A 20,213-nucleotide genomic window follows, 5' to 3' on the forward strand; every position below is an offset into this window, starting at 1 on the left:
AGTTTCACGTTGGACTTCATCCGTCTCCCCTCCCAGTAGCGAACGCCCATGATCTCCGAACCACATACGTATGTCCTCGTTTCCAAATAATTGTAATTGCCAAAAGCTAAAGTGTTGGGAAATCGCATCGTTGCGCACATCAGCCCGTAAGAACGTGCACACTAGTGACCTCTTTACACGCCCTTTGAACTACTTAGAGGGCTACCAGCCACATTTCACGTTTACCACATTATAAAGCATGGCACATTTCTCAGTTTAACGTGGAAAACGGTGTTTGAATTATTGTGGCACTTACAGCGTTTACCAATTTTAGTATTCGATTGATGATGGATTTTGCAGTATATTTTCCACGGTATCCATTACAAACAAACAGAATTTTTTCTTAGGGGCTGGAATTGTAAAAGATGATAGTACAAAGGTGAGGTCTAGGGGCCTGGATTCACAACGTTTATTTGAAAATATTTCCTTTCAAAAGTGACAATCGCGAATCATTTTAATGTGCTTTGCATTTTGGCCCTGGCTCTTTACTGATTGCATTCAAAAATGTTGATTTGCTCAAAATTTCTGGGAGGTTATAGGCCCGTATTTAGGTTCGTATTTTAGCACCTTTTCCCTTCCTTTTTCCCAATGAAATTTTCCCCTAAAAATCCTAACTCTGGTCATCACGTTGTAATAAAGCTGTCCCGGGTTCGATACCCGGCGGAGGCACAACATGGTTCGGATCCCACTTTAAACCGTAGGTCCAGTCCCAGTTAGCCTTTCTGTGCATAAAGTGGACTTAAAACAACAAATCAATCAATCATTTTGCATCTGAGTGTCACAAGTGAAAAATGAGTTTAGATATTTTTCTAAAACGGACACCTTCCAACAAATAGGTGAGTCCAGTTTTTATTAAACTTACTAACGAGTGTATTTATTTGTTTATTATTTAGGCCAGTAGCTATTTACTAAAACATTACACGTGTGTCACTGATATTACGCAGCTTGGCTTAGAAGTTTCTGCAGAAGTTAGTGGTTTTGTGTATAATACATTAATAGTTATTACAATTCATACGTGGCACAAATGAAAAGAAGTGCTATCTGTCGTGATATAATAAAGAGAATAAGAATGGATGTATCACTTAAGAAATCACACATAATTGTACCAAAAGACAGGTGAGCATACCGGCAGTAATTTATTTCCAATGCGGCCACTGCACACCCTCCAAAAGGGTATTGTCAGTAAGGAAAGTTGTTAACATTTGAAGAGAAAATAATGAATAAACACTAACGTAAGTGTAGAGAATGTAACGTTAACATATTTTGTACCCTGAAGCGATAAGCAACAAGCAACGCGACACGGGGGTTACATACGGAAGCAACAAGCGACTCGATCAAAAACTACACACACCGGAACAGACATTCTTCCCTGCAGTATGCAGAAAAGCAGTGAGTGTGGATGCACGGCCAACAGACCGAGCATGGGCCGAGGGGACCAAACATTTTTTTTTCCAGGAGGACAAATGCCACTTTTTCACGAGATTGGGAAATAACATTTTCAAAGGGAGGGAAATGTTTTATTTTTAATTATTTGGAAATGGATTAACATCTATTTTACTCTCCACGTAAAAGAGCGAAATGAAGAGAATGACATTTTTCTCCACTCTTTATCCAGGGGAGCCAAGCCCCCCTCCCCCTCCCGTTGGATCACTCAAGAGACCGAAGGAACACGACTGAGATAACCGACGAGTCCGAATTACACGTATTCGCGTAACGTCGGTACGAAAGGTTGCATTTATTTCTAAATATTCGTTTCCAAGCGACAAGTGTCGCTTCACTCTGAAAGCTCTCTGGTGGATGAGTGAGGAAAAGTCTAGTATGTCCTGTAGTGAGCTCAAAGAATCGGAAATTATGTTTTCAATATGCAAGGCCTGGCACAATATCTGTTTATATATCTGTAAATTTATTTTTATGCTGATTTTCCCTCTTCTTTTTCTTCAATAGAAACCCAAATGAACCTCACAAGCAGGAACTCGTTCTGAGCGGGTCGAAGGAGAGGAATCGGTTCAAGAACATCGTCTGGGAGGAATACGACAGCGTTCATCAGAAGTACATAGAAATTGGTAAGAATTACTGTTGTATTCATGGTCTGCATTATAGAGTGTTTCATAGAATACTCATGATTACAAGTGTTTCTTTCCATACGTTTTTAAACTCATGACTCAAGGCAGCTCGCATGATTTTTTTCTCAGCGGGTGTTTAAAGTTGGGGAAACATGGAGTGATGCTGTCCTCCAGTTCACAGAATTCTCATAAAGCATCCTCAGCACTGGCATAATCTGCATAGGCACTTAATCTGCTATCTTTCACGGCACCCATTGTCTACGTTTTCACTTTAAAATTTCAAGATTTGACTTACATAAAGATCTTTCCAGATATCTCAGTCCTTTATTTGATTTGCTTTATTTTACTTCGCCTGCCTGCCACTTTTGACTACTTGCAAAGATGGGGATGAGTGATGATATGATGACTGATGAATGAACATTCACAAACATCCATGCAAGGGGTGGGATTCGAAGCCTGGCGTCCTGACGCGATGTGCTAACCACTCATCCACGGGGGCCGGCACATATCTCAAGAAGGCTAACCCTCCCCACCCCCTCCTTGCGGGCGCTCTTGCCATGATCTTATTCATGATAAAATGCATACCGCAAATCCACACATTTTTATATTGTGAAGGGTACAGTCATGAGGACAAAATACTTCCCCCATATAACCTTAATACGAGGGGGGGCTGGAAAGTTCGTGAAATCACCCAGAAGGAATACAGCTGGAACAACCATTTTAATACATTTTTCAAGGTATTCCCCCCGAAGCTCAATACACGTTTCACAACAATGTTTCAACATTTATAACCCTTTCAAATAGAAGGTTTTGTCCTGCCATGCAAAACAGCCCTCCACCTCCTCAACCAGTGCCTCTTCGGACGGAAAATGTGTGCCCTTGAGATGTTTTTTGAGGTTTGGAAAGAGGTGATAGTCGGATGGGGCGATATCAGGGGAATAGGGTGGGTGGGGTAGACAGGTAAAGCCCAGATCCGCCAGCAATTGCATGGTTTGATGGGCCTTGTGCGAGGGCGCATTGTCCTGGAGAAATTGCACACCACGGCTCACTTTTCCCCGACGTTTTTCCTTCAGAGCCGCCTTCAATTCAATCAAATATTGGGAATAAACAGCAGCACTGATGTTTTCACCCTGTTTAAGATATTTTATGAGGATTACACAGTCCTTATCCCAAAAGACCGATGCCAGAACCTTCCCTGCTGACCTTTGACTTCGGAACTTTTTCGGTCGACGAGACCCACTGTGGCGCATCTCCATGGGTTGCTTTTTAGTCTGTGGATCATAATGGTGAATACATGTTTCATCTTCAGTCACCAGACAGCGCAAAAAATCATAAGGGTGTTGAAATTTGCGCACGATCTCCCGTGACATCTGCACTCGTGTTCTCTTCTGGTCAGCATTCAGACATTTTGGGTTCCATTTCGCACTGAGCTTCCGCATGTCCAGATACTCTGATATTATGACACCCACACACTCACGCAATATCCCCAGATACGCAGCAATGGTTTTGGTGGATATGCGCTTATCCTCCATGAACATGTCGTGCACTTTGACAATGTTTTCCCTAGTCACTGCACTTACAGGCCTGCCAGAGCGGGGTTCATCTTCAGTCTCACCATGTCCAGTCCTAAAACGCCTCACCCATTTGGCTACTGTTGTATATCCTGGGGCATGTTCCCCCAAAGTCTCATGCAAAGTTTTATGGATATCCATGGGGGATTTGTCTTGCAACACGAAAAACTTGATGACACTGCGAAGCTCATTCTTCTCAAATTTCCTTAGGTCCTCCGCCATCTCTTCTTACTGAACGTGAAACAAAAAAAATAACAATGACAAAAGGATCATATGCAGGATAAGAGGTTTACAATATATGCTCTTTCTAATGGCTACAACAATTTGTTTCAATTTTTATTTCTTCCGGGTGATTTCATGAACTTTCCAGCCACCCCTCGTACCAGTAGTGTTATGGGAGAAGTATTTATTTCCACAACCGTACATAAAGGTAAACACGTTTACTGACCATACTCCAACGGGTTTTCCTTTCAGAGTCAAGAATGTTCAGAACAATTTCATTTTACCTGCATATGCAGCTTAACTAGAGAAATTCATGTTTGCAGATATGTATTTCTTTGAGAGACAAATGGCTTACCCTTTCCCCTTCAATTCATTTTTCCACATTTAAATATTTCTTAAGTATTAATACCTACGTAATAGACGTTAATTAAAATTGTGTTTTTTCACGAACGCATTAAGCAGGATAGAGACAAGTTAATAAGGTTCTTGTTGGGTAACCTGGTGGTAAGAGACCTTTGGGAAATCCAAGGTGAGAATGGAATGGACCTTAAGGAAGTTGGTGAGGGTGCTCACGAGTGTATTGATCTTGCCAAGAGATTGAAGACATAAGTTCTTGCAGGAGTTCCATCCTTTCACACATATTAATCCAGTTTTCATCTACCCATCTTAAAATTAAGTTATTTATGAATACGATTTATGTTCCTACCTGAGAATGAATTCATAAATGTAGTTAGCGAAAGAAAATCCAAAACGGGTAGGAATTCACGTTGTACACATGCATATCATAAAGCGTAGAACTAGATTGACATCACTCGCACTCCCGTTGTGCAAGATGTGAATTTACTGCTTTGCTTATACTTCGTAATGCTCATGTGTAGATGCGTGCTTTTTCAGATATCTTACACATATGAATTGCATGTTTAATATTTTAACCTATCTTCTTCAGTAGTACGGACATTAAACTAACTAACTCTCTAGCCTTCTTAAACCCGGAGGTTCATTGCTGCAGCAACGCAGGCCTTCCATCTGTCCCTATCCTGAGCAAGATCTATATAGCATTTAGGTCCATCTCAACGTTATCCCTCCATTTTCGTCTTGTTCTTCCTACTGGTCTCTTACCATCAGGTTTCCCAACAAGAATCCTGTAAACTCCTCTTTCCTCTCCCATTCGTGCCACATGGCCTGCCCACCTAAGTCATCTTGATTTAATGATTCTAATAATATCTGGACATGAACATAAATTATGTACTTCTAATTTATGTAACATTCTCCACTCACCTGTCTCCCCATCCCTTTTAGGCACAAATATTTTCCTAGGGATCTTTATTTTCGTTTGGAAACATTACAGACAAATAATTACTTTACTTTCTCGATATCTCATTCTTTGCTTTCACCTATCTGTAATCTTCGGCGTAGCATCTTCTTTACGTTTGTACAGCCAGAAATACAAGCGCTCTAATCTAGCAGATACATTTGTGGTAAGCCCTTTAGCAATGTTATGATCATAGATTGATACGTATGGTAAGACTTTTGCATATCAAAGATCCAATATTATGCTCATGCATGTTAGGTGAATTGATTTGAATTACTGTAGCGGTAAACAATGGAATTCATGACGTATTGTTCATTGTTGTGTCAGTTTCCATGTCAATTCAGAGATGCATAAACTAAGCCTATCAATATGTTCGTTCTACTGCAGTTCTGGGTAAGTTGAAATCTAGGAGTATTACTTCTAACTAACTTGTATTTGTTTGTATCAGTTAATTTTATATTTGATAGTAATATCTAGGGTATTTTGGTTAAGATGTTTACGGTTATTAATATATTGTCTTATTGACCAAAATATTTTAAAACAAGTTAGTACAGCACACCATTTTAAGTAGAATTACTTATTGCTTCCTTTTGATCTTCTCTTTAATTTATAAATTAGAAAAGTACTTGTTGTTCTTTACTAATATTCATGCATTAATTTGTATTACATTTTACTAAAAATTATGCTTAGAAATGTTGAGTGATGAGAGATGACATTAGTAGCACTGAGAACATTTGTTAGATCTAGCTATTGTTCTCATGTGTGACATGATTGACAAATATTGTAAACAAGTTTCACCTGATTGACAGGTGTTGTAAACAAGTTTGACATTATTGATAGGTGTTGTAAACATGTGACGGGGACTGTCATATACTTGTTTTTACCATCAATAAAACATGACATATTTCTACACCATTTATTGTCAACTCCTGTCATACATTTTTACAACACCTGTCAATCATGTAATACTTGTTTACAACATTTGTCAATCATGCCACATCTGAGAACAACGAAAGCTATTAAGTTATTACATTTCCCGGAATATTCTCAAACGATCAACTTACGTTTATTCCTCAACGGCGAGCATGAGACTTATCAGCCTACTTTGAAGCCCTCAGGTAGTGGGAAATCAGATAAGGATATGTTAACGTAAACCTTGCTAACTCTCGCACACACAAATATATTTAGATGTCAGTTAATGTTAATATATAACACTTGCACTCACAATTAAACTTCTTATTACAAACAAAATTGTATTAAGATCATAATACTTCTTCACTACACAAATTAACACAGTCACATTTCCAAAATCACTTCCATTATTCCAGCAACATCCAAACATTCATAATTCTTCTTCATCTTCTTCTTTTTTTTGTCCCTGTCAGCATTATCTTGTCGACTTTGGACATCGTTATTGTTTTTTTATTTGTTTTAATGTTTTCTTCTAAAGTTGGTAGTTAGTCTCACAAATTAATCGGAATCACAAATATATAACAATTATTATAAATAATTCACTTTTTTTTGTCCATTTTGCTGTTTCTTAAAAATCACTTTATATTTCAAGTCTACACTTTCGAGAATATGCATACAGCATCCATATTAATGAAGGGGATAAATCTGTTAAAATGGATGATAGTGATATTGGAAATGGAATTTTTAAACGTTGAAAACCTTTGTAGAGTATGATTTGTTGATCTGAATAGATTGGACATTCTAGAATTAAATGTTGAGCATCAGGATTATTATTGCCACATTTACAATTTTCTTGAGTTTTAATTTTTATTTTTGCTAAATGTGCTGGTGTACGTACGTGTCCTGTTCTTAATCTATTAATAAAAACTATGACTTGCCGTGGGAGTGTGTATGAATTGAACCAAGGGACTTTAGATTTAAATTCTGCAATCCATCTATATGTGTTGCCCACAAACTTAAATTGATCCTTGCACCATTCATTCCATTGTTCCATAAGTTTGATTTTTACTCGTGGTAATAAATCAGTATACATTAACCTATTGAAACTTATGAGTTGTAAATCTCTGGCCTGTTTAGCATATATGTCCACTCTATCATTTCCTACATTAATATTCGTCGTCGTCTTGTAATCAAGGGGTCCCGGGTTCGATACCCGGTGGAGGTACAAGTGGTTCGGATCCCACTTTAAACTGTAGGTCCAGTCCCGATTAGCCTTACTGTGCATAAAGTGGACTTAAAACACCAAATCAACGAATCCTACATTAATATTATGTGCTTTGACATAACTGAATTGTATGTCAATGTTTCTTTTGCAAGCAAATTGAATTTGTTGAATAATTAAAATAATAAGATATGATTGGTGACATAATTTGGGATAGGATGTAGATAATGCTTGAAGAACACTCAGAGAATCTCTAAGGAGAAGAATTTTTTTAAAGTCTTCCGCTATTCCATATTGTAAGGCTTTGTATAGGGCGTAACTTTCCACAGTAAAAATAGATGAATCTATAGGTAATCTAAATTGTTGATAAATGTTTTTCTCTGGGATGTAATAGGCACATCCTACACTATTGTTATTCTTAGAACCATCGGTGTAAATCATTACATGCATTGGCCATTTTTATCTGTACAATGCATGTAAACCTAGATCTCTGAAGTGGATTGAACACTGAGTATATAATGGAATATCTAGTTGATAAATCGAAGGATGTAAGAGAGTGAAAGTATTAGATCGAAGTTCTGGAAATAAGTAATGACAGTATACAAGGAAATATGAGGTGTTATGAGGATTTATTACATCGGCTTCAGCCCATTGTTTTTGTATTTCAAACAATTTATTAAATGGATGAGGATGATTTTCCCATGATTTAAGGAGGAATTTTATTGTTAATTGAATCCGCCTGTGACTCAAAGAAGTCTCTTTACTTTCCATATAAACACTTACATTGGGGCTTGATTGCATAAGACCTAGACAAATTCTGAATGCTTTTCTTTGTAATATATCTATTTTGTCGAGTAGATTGGATTTTGCTCCCCCGTAGCTGAAAGCTGCATAGTCGAAAAATGAGAGAAAGCAATTTTTATAAAAGAGAAGTAAAATTTTTGGGTGGACTCCCCATTTTGTTGTTGTCATGCTACGAAAACATTCATAATAATATCTCTCACCTTACAACCCACAATCAAATGTTTTAAGGTTAGTCCATAACCATAACAGACTACCCAATTGAACAAAACAAATTACGTCATTATAGACAATTAACATATTAAACATATTAAACACTTAAAATGATACAATAAGTGAGTGCGTATCAAAGTGTTCCAATTTCTACAATTAACTATTTCTTGTCATCACGTAGAATCAGAAATTAGCTTCGTCTGACGTACAGCAGTCTCTGATTACTGAAGAGTACCCAACGCAAATGGAGTTTCAACTTGTGCGGAGAGGAAACCGTTTGATATTTCAAAATAAACCAACCGATCGGTTTCGTAGCTGAAGCATCCACGGAATCATTGACCACTTAAGTGACGGATCTTTGCCCCTTCCAATAAATCGAACGTGGCAGCAAGAGGCGGATCTTGGGCTTCCCAGTGTTCTACGAAGAGGCGTACTCCTCCTTCGAAAGCTGTTAAGAGAAAGGGATGTGGGCGCCGAAATTGGTCCCCGGAGAAAGATGGAGGAACAGTTTGAAGGGGGAGAAAAAGTTTGGGGAAGAACCGGAGTCGAGGAGGTCATTTCATGCCTGATTTGCGATCCATTAACAGATTCCTTGAAGCCCGAGCGAGGGAGACCGATGATCCGAGCTATTATTGCCCCGCAAGGTTCATTCTGTGACTTCCCTGTTCCCTCTTGTGGCGGTTACCCGCACGACGCGTCACCAACTCGAGCATAACTTGCGATGAGACAGCCAATCATCGATCGCCGCTTTCCCGTCCCGTCTTCTCTCAGGTCCGCGCTGACGTATTGACTACAGATTAAGCGCCGGGGGAGGTGCATCAACGTCTCCAAGCGCCTGGAAAATGCATTGTATGGGAAATTCCTCAACTAAGTATATGTTTACTTCAGCTTTGTGTTTAACGCGATAGATGACACCACTGCTGCATCGCGCCTGCTATATTCTTGAAGCATGTAGAAAGTGAATAATATTAAATGAGTTACAAGTAACAATTGAAAAGTTAATTCTGTACATTGATAGATATAAAATGTCTCATATCGTTTTGTCTGCACGCTCAGGCCATTTCCAAGCATTTGAAGTAACGGCAATTCATTACATTCAGAAATCTATTAATACTGATTACGTTTGATATTCCTCGTATGTTTTACTTTCTAAGTATACCTAGTTCGGAATTTTCCACATAGTTGTCACCTTACTCAATTCACACAAAAAAAAATGTTGATGGGTTAGTATTTGAGACGTCCAGAGATTCAAACCTCGCAGCCAACTATCGTTTCACGCGAATGTATTTCCTTTAACATCTTTACTAGCATAAAGGAATGTAAATGTTTACACCTTTTCATAGCAGACAATACTTTACATGGAAAAATTTCACGTAACTTTCTGGTTAGCATATGCGATTTCCTCATGAAGTTTTCAGAAAACGTTAGACAATATATACAGCACGAAACGTGAAGCAACCTTAAGCCGACGTCCGTATCGAAGTAGTTAGCACGGTTCTGTGCGACGCCACGAATCTCATCATTGATGTTCTGTAAGTATTCCATCATCAATTTAATCATCCTCATATTCGTGATTAGCCAAAAGTGGCAGAAACGCGAAGTTAAAATAGACCAAATCAATGAATGAATCAATTAAAGCAACTTTTGTCTTTTGACTTTCCAGCTGAGCTTAAACCAGAGAAGCTACAAAGCTACGAATATAATCACAACGTGCAAAGGAAAAATGAAAGAACAAATAACTAATATAGCATAAATCGAATCTGACGGCGCGAAAACATTTTTTTAAGTTCTTTCTCTTCATCCTCGCAGGGCACTTTTTTCAAGTCTATATCCGAACGCAATTCATCCTCATTTCTTCTATAACTTATTTATCCTTTTCTTTAGCCTTTAGCGGCTTCATCATCGGTTCTGGGGAGGTTTTAGCTAACCGCTTCCGGGAATTTCCCTTTTCTCCCCCTCCTCCCCTTTTGATCTTCCCGAGTGTCTCATTTCGCGGCCGGAATTGCAAGACCCATTCCTTGTCTTTTCATCTTCTTTCCCCTCTTCTTCTACGCCGGAATTTTAGTCGAGAGGACAGTCACAACAGAGCGAGAGACGCAATTCGTACAAGAAGGCAAACTGCAGAATCAAGTCCAATCCAATAAACTTTGCTCTTCGTTGTGCGAGTTCCTTATGCTCTCTCCGGGGCCTCCTTACAGCCGCTGTCCTTGATTAGAACCGTCGTTATACACAGAGCGGAGAGATTGAATTCAATGGGAAAAGCTTCTTTAGCTCCACAAAATCTTCCATTCAAAGTAAGAGGGTCTTTTCCCCTCCCCCTTTCTCTCTACGCCATCCCTGCTCTTCGGGATTTTCCTATCTTTCTTTTCTTAGCAAAATGAAGCCCACATAAATAGGACACTAGTTTAGACCAACAACAACATCCCCCTTTTATCGTGTGTTTCTTTGAGAACCATTTGACCGCTAAAAGAATGTTGGAGCTGCGTTTAGTGCGTAACAGGCATATGTATCATGAATCAGAAATCGGCAAACTGGTATTCTAATGCTTTAAACTTCATTGTCTTTTGATGAATTAATACATTTTGACCTTGTGAACACCAATGGGTTTTGACGTAGCGTCAATATTGAGGGAGATAATGCAATTCCTTTGCTTCTCACAGTACTGGTTTAGCCAGAATAAATCTGTATTTATAGCGAAATATACAGAATAGCGGGCCTAAATAATAAACAAATAAATACACTAATTAGTAAGTTTACTAAATAATGGACTCACCTATTTTTGGAAGGTGTCCGTTTTAGCCACAAATCTAAACTCATTTTTCACTTGTGACACAAGCAAGATATGTTGACACCAACTAGATGAAGAAACATTTATAAGGGCCTCCCCGATGGCGCAGTGGTGCCGTTGTCACCTTGTAATCAAGGGGCCCCTGGTTCGATTCCCGGTGGAGACACATGGCACAGTGGTTCGGATCCCACTTTAAACTGTAGGACCAGTTCCGATTAGCCTTACTGTGCATAAAGTGGACTTAACACACCAAATCAATCAATCAATCAATCAAAAAACAGATATTTATACAGTACAACCCAACTTAAAGTGTTTGCTTTTACACTTCAATCCACGACCACAAGAATCGACATCAGAACTGAAAATGTGCGCAGTTGGGATAATTGTGCAAGAAAGAGAGAGAGGAATGAGCGAGTTCATTGTTGGCCATTGCGTAGCTACTTGTACGATCAGGTTCAATAACTAAGTCTCAATTTTAAACATTTACTGTCGGTATGATTTTTGGAATCTTAATGTACTACCGGTATGCCATACCTGGTCATACCGGCCTAATTAGTTCACAGCGTATTAGTTCCTGATATTATTAGAAGGAGCATGATTGCTGAGCAACAAGATGGTAGTGAGCATTCCGGTTGAAATTTCGAGGACTGCATCAAGGTAAAAAGAAGAACGTGTTCTCGTCAAATTCAGTTTGGCTTCAAAATTTCTATAGGAAGGCTTTTTCTTCTTTCTTAAAGGAGGTCTGTGTTTGCTCTTGTCAGCGAAGAAAACAATCGCCACTTATGATTCTTTCTCTCTCTCCTCGTAACTTTATCCTCCACTCAATCTTTTGTTTCTTCTCCCTGAGAAAATATTCCTTCCGTTCTTTTCTTCTCTTCCTTATTCACCCTTTCTCTCTTTTTTGTTTGTAAGAGCGTGCTTGCTTTCATGCTTCGTTCTCTTCCCACTTCACTCTTCGCCTTGCTTCGCTTTCCAACTCCCCCCTCACTTTGTTACGATCTTTCCTATTCCTTCTCTTTCAAGCCTAGAGTTTATCTGCATTGTAAGCGGATTTTACTTTATCCTGAGCTCCCTCGTAGCCTCGAAGACACAGTAAGAGGATTCGAGCGATTGTCGCGCCTCCTAGCGATGGTACGCGGAACCCTGGGAGATCTTGCACGAGGCGAATCCTCTCTAAGAATATCCCGGCCTTCAGAATCCTCTCTCTCTCTCTCTCTCTCTCTCTGTGATAAGTTCCGCCAACAATGACTTTCGATAGCGCGTTGGTTCAATACCTGGCCACTGTGTTCTCTCCGAATGAGGAGTCTATTGTTGTTCTCTCTTTCTTTCTTTTTGTATTCTCTCAGGATTTTGGCTCTGTCGTCCACGGAATTCAGAACGCGCCTTTTCCAGTGAATTGTTTGTATATCTTGAACTTTGAAGTGGCTCTTTATTGTCAATTGTTTCCATACAAGAGGGAGTGAATTCTTTCGTTGTTACGTTGTCCTGTTTTCTAATATAGGGTACAGTGCCATTAACAACCCCCCTCTCTCTCTTCTTTTTTCTCTTTCTCTGTGTGACTTCCCAGATCGCGGAGTGGTAAAGCTCCCCCCTTGTTGTCAAGGAGTTTTGTTCCCGGTGGAGTAAATAATGGAGAATAATGGCTATATCAGACGTTTATATTTATAACATCTAAGAACGTATAGCTGATGCTATGATGCGCTCTCTACAAAAATATGTTTTGCTCTATTTTCCTTTCATCCAATGTAAAGGATAATAATAAACCTTTTCCTGCTCCCACAAACATAGGCAATAATTAGGCTGGAGAGTTCGATGAACTAACCGATCTCTAACTACGCACTGGCAATGATCAGGCTGGAAAGTTCATACCAACTAACCGATAACTTTTATCCAATGTAAGGAATAATATCCTATCACAATGTTGACTAAAATCAGAATTTAATAACTTGCACCGTCTTCCAAATTACTAAATTCTTGTAAAGTACGTTTCGAACAATTATAAATGTGTTATTGTCATATTAGATAAAATATTTCGTATATTACTGCATTCAAAGAGGTCTAAATTAATCTTGGAAATTTCCATTAACTTAGAACTTGAGATATGATAACCGATGCGCCATCTCTTGTTCAAGATTTAAGTCTGTTGTATTTCCTTTAAAGCTCAAGACCTCGTACATATATGGAAAAGGATAATTTTTGTGGGCAATAAAACTACGACATTATGTTTTTATCCGGTTATAATTCTTGTTAAACATTATCATTTAAAGAAATGCTTCAAATGTTTAATATTTTAAATAAACCGGTTCAAAATGGTTCATAATGGTAAGGATTTGATCTTGAAAAAAAAATACAATCCAAAGGATTGAATAAACTAAAAAACTAATTTGCAGCCCCATGTCCTGCCGTTTCGCCTTATTGCGTTTTCACTTCCCCCAATGCAATTTCAAATGATTTATGTGACATGAACTTTCTTAAGGCGAAACGAAACATCCCATTTCGTCTTATCCTGTTTCGCCTTACACACATATAAATTCCCACCTGGGAATATTATCGACTATATTAATATTTTTAACGTATGCAAAAACATTTTGTTAATATCAAGTTATTGTTCTTGTCAACGTTAGGTTAGGTTTGGTTAGGTTAGCTTAGGAGGGATGGCACAGCAAGATGAATACAAAGGTCGATAATATTCCCTGGTGGAAAATTTTTTGTGTGTAAGGCGAAACAGGATAAGGCGAAATGGGATGTCCCGTTTCGCCTTAGAAAGTTAGTGTCACATAAATCACTTGAAATTGTATTGGGGGGGGGGTGAAAACGCAATAAGGTGAAACGCGATAAGGCGAAACGGACCGTAATCTGAACCCCCCCACCGAAATTCTGCAAATATCTAATTTAATTGGTGTATAATGGTAATTAATTTTGCTTCCTTAGCAGAAATAAACATCTCGTATTAATATACAGAGGAATTCACCTTCAGGGTTTCAACACCCTCACTTTTTCGCCGTTAGATGGCGGCTGCTGATGAAAAGTGAGCCGCCCGCAGTTTCAGCTTGCCCATAGTGCTGACAGTCAGGGACTTTGCCAGCTAAATACACGGAATGTAACAGAGACAGAATCCGCTACTTCCCATTGGCGGATTAGCAACAGTACGCTCGTTCAACAATCACATGGGAAAATTCTCAACATCTTCCCTAGTTGATGTTCCCATGCTTGAATATTTTAAAGCAAAATTCCTGGTAAGTTGATGGATATAATTGGAGAAGGATACTTGAACACTAATACTGATCAGTATCTTGAACAACTTTTAATTATTATAATTTTCAAGTATCAATATAGGTATCTGTTATAATTGCTACGGTATGGATAACGATTCATATTGGTATCCGCTAAACCCTAATATTTTTCCATTACAGAAATGAAGGAACTATGAATGAATGCGTTGCTCAATGAACTTATCCCATTACAGGATTGAAGGAGCTAAGTATCAATGTGTTGCATAATGTCTTTTTCCCTTACAGGAATGAAGGGGCTAGGTATCAATATTTTGCATAATGCCTCCCCCCATTACTGGAATGAAGGAGCTAATTATCAATGTATGCATAATGCCTCTTCCTATTACAGGAATGAAAGAACTAAAAATGTAAGCGTTGCATTATGCCTTTTGTCTTTACAGGAATGAAGCCAAGGATCAAAAACCACTTCCGAGCCCACCAACTCTCAGTGTGGCTCCGGCTGATCCCGGAACTCCACAGAGCCGGAATGGAGGATGTCGTGGCTCGCCACAATCTCTTCAAGAACCACAACGACCCGGAGCTCTACGACGGACTGGTCCGGTCGGATCCACTGTCCAGGGCACTCTTCTCGGACATCACGACCCCCGCCTCCGTGTCCACGGCGGGCGGGGGAGGCCCCGGAAGGAGAAACAACTCCCTGGAGGCCATCACGACAGTGGAAACCATGCTGACCACCTGCGTCAGCGTCGGCACCACCGCCTCGCACGGAAACCAGAGCGACACCCTCGCCAGCCTTGAGGCTGCAGGGTACGCAGCCTACTCCACTGCCCTGAGCGTGACCATCGCCATTGGTTGCTCGCTGCTCATCCTCAATGTCTTGATCTTCGCCGGCGTCTACTACCAGAGAGACAAGAACCGGATGGAGGCCAAGAACATGCAACGCAACTTCAGCGACAAGCAAACGAACATTGACGCCGAAGAGACGACCGTGATCCTAACTTCGTCCACGACACCGTCGGCAACGACGCCAGGTGTTGCAGGTGGGATATCCCCGGGGAAGGCCATGGACGCCAACGCGATAGTCGGTGGGGTGCCCGTGAACGTTACGGGGTCCCTCAAAGCCCCACCCCCATCCCCCGCCGGCCAGTCCCAAACACATATCAGGGAGTACCCTCCGGATTATCCCGAGACGTCGCCACCCAACGGTTCGGCCACTCTCCACTTAGCCGTCCCCAGACCTCCCCCACCCCCAAGGGGCAATGTGCCCAAGAGCCAGCCGGAGTCACAGCCGCTTCTGCCTCAGAATGTGCCCGGGCCACCCAAGGTGCGAATGCCCACCATGAACGAGATGCGGGTTTGACAAGCGGTGCCTCGTGTAGTAGCTCGTCGGGTCTTCAGGACTACTCCAAGTGGGTTGGAACTCACCAATCAGATACAGTGTTATTCCTTGTTTCTGTGAAACAATTATCGCCTGGGTTTTTATATGTAGTGCACGTGAAAGGATTTTCTAGTGGTTTCGCCTAATACAGGGTGGCGCTTATTGTATCTGCCAATATCAGTTGGCAGCCCTGTCGGAACGCAGGTGCGCCAGCGCAGAAGTCTCCCGTGCTCTGGCACATGCAAGTCTGGCAATCAGTCTGCCATGGAACGTTGGCCGGTTCTCATGGCAGTGGAGGCGTTCATCCGAAGAGGTTCGTGTCAATAGACACAGTGGGATATGTACTGAGAAGCAGCAGGACGCCAGAGAATACGCCTCCTCTTGCTTCAGCACTCTGCCATTGGCTCTCTATTGTCTGTCCCATCGTGTTATGTTGTGACGCTCTAGCACAGGTTGACGACGACCTTCATTGGACCGTCGTCGCAGTGCCTCCTGCGTCTCCTGAATGGAACCCGTTCGGATGAACACCTCCACTGCCACGAGTCGTGTCTGAACCGGCCAACGTTCCACGGCAGACTGATTGCCAAACTCGCAACTGCCAAAGCATGGGAGATTTCTGCGCATGCGCACGTGTGTTCCGACAGGGCTGCCAACTCATATTGGTAGATACAATACGCGCCACCCTATACAACAGTTCTTCACTCACATTATCATCCCTTCCTCTCCTTCAGTTGGACCTGGTTCACATAACAACGACAACACGAAGTTACTGTACTCCCATCTTCCTTTTCGAACACCAACAAAGATCAATCCTTTCCTCACAAAAGTCCAACAGCTTCAACAAAGGTTCCTAAGAGATAAGCGAAGCTTACTATCAACATTGTGATTGTTGACAACAATGTCCTGACCGAAAGATAGTTTACGCAGCATTTCCACACAACCAATTTTGTTCACAATGAAGACAGAAGCTCACGATATCAAAATCCAGTTCAGACGAAAACTGACATTTCTCAGGTAACTCAAGATAGCAACCATGGAGAACGTCACGTGCCACTATAAACAATAATTATAAAAATAGACACAAGGTTCAGTGTGTGTAAGTGTAAAATTTCCCTCGTCCGGTAAATGAATTATATACGTATGTATTATAAAATTGAAACAAAAACGAAAAAGTGCATTATGTGCGGAGTTTGGCATTGTAAGTGAAGGCAATCTCTTACGTTTTCATAAGACAAAAACAAATAAAAACTAGCGAAGTGTGATTACATATATATACAGTTCCATACTAATGACTTACACGTTATGTAAGCAGACTGATTCTGTACGAAAACAATCATGAACTACTTTGGGTAGAGAGTAGATGCAAAGTGAAGTGAATAAAACAAACTATGGGCATCAAGCGAACGCACATTGGAAATTGGTGCTCAAATACATTTATTTCTGTTTCTGATTTTTGTTTATGTTTACTCTGTGTTCACTTTTACTCTTCAAACAAAGTCAAACAGTTTGATTTCAAGGTTATTCAACACAAACATGAATTTTGAGAAAGAAATTGTTTCGACATACTAACTGTTTTGACATTACTATGTTCTGTTTTGATATCGTAAGGAAACATTAATTATTTCTTCCGCATGTCAGGTAACAGTGTCCATAATACTGAGTAAAACGTTTGTTATTTTGTATTTATAAATATTATAGATGAATGCATACTATCTAGATGACGTTACGGATAAATACCGTTGTTTCTGAGGGACAGAGAATGTACTATTGACGGTTGAAGACGCCTTAAATAAGGTACTTTCTGATAGTTTCATGTTGATGCGAGTTCTCTATTGTCAGATCATATGAGGTTTTCTCTGTTAACATTACTGGAATTGAAATTGAGAAGTGTAGAAAAATAAAGAAGAAAAAACTTGTTTAATAAATCTCGTAATTCACTACCATAGTGTATATATCATGTTTGTATAATAAAATTTGGCTTATATAAGTTAGGAGAGAGATAGACCAGTTTCTCCAGGGTTTATGAAAAATTGTATTTTCTGTATGGACATAATATTAAAGACTTGCTTTTCCCCTCTAGCTTTAACCACGTCATGTGGCTTCGTCAGGAGGTAAGACAAGAAAAGTCAAAGTTTAAAACATGAGGAGGTAAGTTAGGTTACAATAAGGTTTAAATGATAAAATAGAACGCAGTGCCCGGTCACTTCTTCCCACTCCATCTCTGGCAAGCAACTGACCACATACGATGACGATTAATCCAATGAGGGTTATCTTTAACCTTTTTTAACTTAACTTACCTTTCCATGCTTTAAACGTTCACGTTTCTTCCCTCATCTCCTGATGAAGCCACAGTAAGTACATGGTGCACGGAAAAACTGGACTTCATTACTTAGTAAAATGAGGGCTTGAGGTGTACGTTATGCCTGACGATAATATTTTATTGTAAAGGGTGGGCCATCTGGTGGTTTCTTTTTAAATTACCTGTTATTTTGACACTGACAGCTCATTCGCGCTAAAAAACACCTTGACAGAAATACAGTAACATATATCCGCTGTACGAAATGAATCGTTTTACGCTGGAACAACGGTGGGAAATATTAAAAAAAATTAATTCCAAAGTGAGTGCTGTGTTGCCGAAATAGTGCGAATGTTGAAAATAAATTTAGGACGCCTGCTGTACGGAAGTTCATGAGAGTGGCATGCAAAGTGATAACACAAGTTATCCTCGTGTTCGTCCAGTACACTCAGTCCAGAATATTGCTGCTGTTGCCGAAAGTATGTGCCGAGAATCTCAACTCGCCACAGATCTTAGCAACTCAACATTAGTCTCAGGAGAATCCTACATAAAGACCTAGGATTATTCTCTTACAAGGTGCAACTTACACAGGAATTGAAGCAAAATGACCAGCCGCTTCGTTATCGCTTCTCTGTGTGGGCTTTAGAGCAGCTCAAACGTGACGTCGATTTTGCTAAAAAAATCATATTTTCGGATGAAGCTGTGATTTGACGCCATTAGACTTTTTGTTGTGGGATGCCGTTAAAGATCGATGTTATGCTGATAATAATTCAGAAACGATTCAGGCACTTAAGCACAATATTGATAATGCTATTCGTGCATGCAATAGAGTCACAAACCATCGATAATGTACTGCAAAGTTGGGTTGCCAGGATGGGCTACTGCCATGCGAGGCGCGGCAGCCATTTGAATGAAATTATATTCCATAACATGTCAATAAAGCAACAAACTTTGAAAAATATTGCACGGTGTTTATTTTATCATACTTTTAAAAAGAAACCAGCCGAAGGCCCACCCTATATATATATATATATATATATATATATATATATATATATATATATATATATATATATATATATACCGGGTGGGGCAAATAAAACTGGCCTGCAGATAGTACCATGGAACTTTGTTCTCCGGGCCACTTTTATTTGCCCCACCCGTTATATATATATATATATATATATATATTGTAGAGATATGGAGATTATTAAACCGAGAAAACCTCGTCATGTTAATATTCACACTTGTTTATTTCCTGGAATTGTCCGACCAGCGGGTGATCCCAAGGACAAGAACATCACACACCTACCAGGTATGAACAAGCGTGAATAACCCTTACATCAACTTTCCATATCTCTACCCTCCTAATCGGAGCAGGTTCAGCCAACAGATACAATTAAGCTCTACCTAAATGTATAATTGAAACTTCCCTGTGACCTCAGATCCCAGGTAAACGGGGTTACAACAAAATATATATATATATATATATATATATATATATATATATATATATATATATATATATTGTGGAATGAAACAAGGGATACATCATAAGATCTCAATTTTCCAAAACCATTCACCGACACTCGGTCAGGAAGCCAGCTGTCACATTCCATCACTGCGTAAGCAATGACGTCAGGGTAAGCAACATTTCTTCAAGCGCTGTCGGGTTTTGTGGTGTAACAGAGTCATCAAAACACACAAAACACGGAACGATTCATCAGCGAAAACCAAGCAGAGCAAAGACGCTAATAAACCCACTAAATTTGGAAAAGAGGCCAGTTGATCGCAAAAGCTATCTGCTAGAGGAAGAGTTCCAGGAGAAGTCTGTCAGCTGAGAACACTTAGACGAGCGTCGAAGGACACCCGAGGGCAACCACTACTCAGCCATCGTCACACGGCAACCAGCCTTACTCTTTGGTCTGACGCGGTTAGCCGTCTTCTGCTCCGCACTACGAGGTCGACTCTCGTCATCTACATCGCCGTGAGTTCCGAAGGGATCCCTGTCGCAGCGCAAGGACAGTCAAGGTCCGCACAGAAATCCGTCGCCACGGCCAATCCGAACGTTCTACTACCCAGGCACGGAGCGATAGGCTGCTACGCCACGAGAAGTCAAGTCGCCAGTACCCACGCAGCCTACATCGTAACAGAAACGGAAGA

General features: G+C 40.1%; 1 protein-coding gene across 1 annotated transcript in view; it reads left to right on the forward strand.

Moving 5' to 3' along the window:
- LOC145979739 (neuroligin-3-like) overlaps positions 1-15,941 on the forward strand; it is a 122,164-nt gene extending 106,223 nt beyond the window's left edge. Inside the window, exons 5-6 of the mRNA XM_083112724.1 lie at positions 1,984-2,102; positions 14,817-15,941. Coding sequence (XP_082968850.1) covers positions 1,984-2,102; positions 14,817-15,736 — 1,039 coding nt within the window. The 3' untranslated portion in view covers positions 15,737-15,941. The remainder of the gene's footprint in view (positions 1-1,983; positions 2,103-14,816) is intronic.
- Positions 15,942-20,213: the final 4,272 nt, after the last annotated feature.

This window comes from Lepisma saccharinum, chromosome 26, assembly GCF_977018435.1.
Source record: "Lepisma saccharinum chromosome 26, izLepSacc3.1, whole genome shotgun sequence".
In the NCBI taxonomy this organism is placed as follows: domain Eukaryota; kingdom Metazoa; phylum Arthropoda; class Insecta; order Zygentoma; family Lepismatidae; genus Lepisma; species Lepisma saccharinum.